The sequence below is a fragment of the Oratosquilla oratoria genome, chromosome 4, assembly GCF_046742065.1.
Source record: "Oratosquilla oratoria isolate Oo_2021 chromosome 4, ASM4674206v1, whole genome shotgun sequence".
Classification (NCBI taxonomy): Eukaryota; Metazoa; Arthropoda; class Malacostraca; order Stomatopoda; family Squillidae; genus Oratosquilla; species Oratosquilla oratoria.
In genome coordinates, this window is record NC_134780.1 from 12,591,519 (window position 1) to 12,594,018 (window position 2,500).

The 2,500-nt window shown below is 38.5% G+C and overlaps 1 protein-coding gene across 3 annotated transcripts in view; it reads right to left on the bottom strand.

Annotated features, from left to right (window-relative positions):
• Positions 1 to 2,500, bottom strand: part of LOC143024617 (uncharacterized) — a 135,630-nt gene that overhangs the window by 36,682 nt on the left and 96,448 nt on the right. For all 3 annotated transcript variants that reach the window (XM_076183486.1, XM_076183484.1, XM_076183485.1), the window contains exon 6: positions 1,341 to 1,509. In XM_076183486.1, the coding sequence (XP_076039601.1) occupies positions 1,341 to 1,509 (169 nt within the window). The remainder of the gene's footprint in view (positions 1 to 1,340; positions 1,510 to 2,500) is intronic.

Genomic DNA, 2,500 nt, shown 5'->3' on the forward strand with positions numbered 1-2,500 from the left:
TTTGCAAATATCAACATTGCTTGGCGCTCCTTATTTCATTTGAATCCCTTCATGACTTTTCCCCAGCCGCATCCAAAGCTCTCTCGGGCATACTCTTGTATAATAGGCCTATTTCATCAGAAATATAGAAATGACACGATAGTAAACCATGCTCATTTGTTAGTCTGGGAAAAGCTTTGCTACTCGCACAAGTCCCATGGGACTCCCTGAATAATAATGATAATGAGTGGCATTGGGAGTGGGATGACGAGACGTGATATAACATAAGCATAATTAAGGAGAATGTTGTAAATATAAGAGCATTGTCTTAATAAAGATTTTATTGACCATTTTATTAATAACGCATCATTTAAGATTTTATTTGACCCAACGGGTCATGGGTGGTCTAGTACATTATAAACTCGTTTACACTGCACTTACCTGTTATACCATCTCACCCAAAAGCATGTGTGGCTAGCCAGTGAGCCTAATGGAAGGAGTCCGTGGCGTCACTATAGGCAGCTAACCTCGCTAGACATTGACAAAAGCAATACCCTTTTCAAAACTGATATATTTAGGTACCTTTTGGAAAATGTGCCGAAAATTTAATAGAAATATCGGATTATTTCATAAAAGTGATTTAAAGTAAGATATTCCGAAACGTTGGATGCCGAAATAATGTGATTTAACTGTGATAATACAAACTTGTAGCATCAAGCATGTATTCAAGGATTCGTATCTATATACATGTTTGCATTGTGTAGAATATCATTTTGCAAATATAATTTGAAGTAAATGTGTACATGCAATCGGTGATGATTGTGATGTAAAAAACATGTATCTGAATATGGGATTCAATGAAGAGAAGATTATATTATAGAAAGGATTCCAATTGTGGGATGGCATTACATTTGATTTAGGTGATTTTACCTCCAGCATTGGCTTAGTAAGGATGGCGTCACCTTCCTCGTAGGTGAGGTGGCAAGCACGAATACATTTTTAGTTTAATATTGCCCACCGAAGCTATACTTGAGCACCCTGGGTTGTTGATTAGGCAGGGTTTGGTGACAACCCAATTGGGCCGTATGCAGGACGTCCAAAACCTTAAAATGTCATTTATTCCTGAACTCGGTAAAAAGACCTTGACAACAATAACTGCCCTAACGTCAAACATACCGCTTTTAAACGTTGCGACGAATTTCGTGGCAATGATACAGATATTGCGTAGTTTTGAGTAGCACGGTTATAGGAAAGAAGACTCATTCATTTATTCTAGCTTCTGTTAAATCAATTCTATTCGTTTTATGGGAAACCATTGTACCCCTTGAGATAGGGATTGAATGGAGAGAAATAGAACTTACCGTTGAGAACGTGTACTATGACAGAGGCTGGGCTGGCGGAGGAGGGGGCGCAAGTATAGGTACCCGAGTCGCTGCTTTTGGCGTCGTGAATCAATAGGTAGGTCCTCGTGACTTCACCTCTGTCTGTAATAATACTTATCCTACTGTCGCTCTCGTCGTACTGCAACACCTGTCATAGAGATGACACACTTTAGGCAGATATGTTTGTGCACTAAGAATTTTGTGTTCTTTTGATTGTGTGTGTGTGTGTGTGTGTGTGTGTGTGTGTGTGTGTTTACCTAGTTGTATTTACCTAATTGTATTTTACGGGAAGGGGAGCTATGCTCTTGATGTCCCGTCTTCATATCTCATTTTATCTAAACTATTTTTAAATTCATGTATTGTTTTTGCACACACCACTTTCTCATCTAACTTGTTCCAACTGTCTATGTGTGTGTGTGTGTGTGTGTGTGTGTGTGTGTGTGTGTGTGTGTGTGTGTGTGTGTGTGTGTGTGTGTGTGTGTGTGTGTGTGTGTGTGTGTGTGTGTGTGTGTGTGTGTGTGTGTGTGTGTATGTACCTGAAAGAAGAATTGGAGAAAACTGATTTACCACTGCCTACTGCCACCATTAATGATTTAATTAAATTGTGTGTTTTAGAATCCTATTTTATGTTTAATGGCAAATATTATTTACAGAACTTTGGTATGGCAATGATTAATCCGATTTCTCCATTTCTAAGTAATCTTAATATGATTTTTTTAAATTAAATTGTTACCTAATATTCTCCCTCAAAATGTTACTTGATTTAGATACATTGATGATATTTTGTGTATTTGGCCTGTTAATGATGATCCGTCTATTTCAGGGCTTCTCAGCCTTACTTGGCCCATTCACCCCTTTCACCATTTGTCAGAATGTCATTCCCCCCCTCCTTTCCAAGATTGTCTGTTTCAAAAGGTGCATTCTAAATAATATGCAAATATTACTAAAAACCCTTTTATTTTTTCCAAATTAGTATATATTTTTCCCAAATTAGTATAAATCCAGCCCAGGTGACAGGCCAGATAGGCCAAAACCTATAATTGCTTTCCTCACCCCGTAAGCTGACTGTGGTCACAAATCACCCCCAGAAATCCCAAAATTCCTCCCTGGGGGTGAATTTCACCCCTAATGAGAACCCC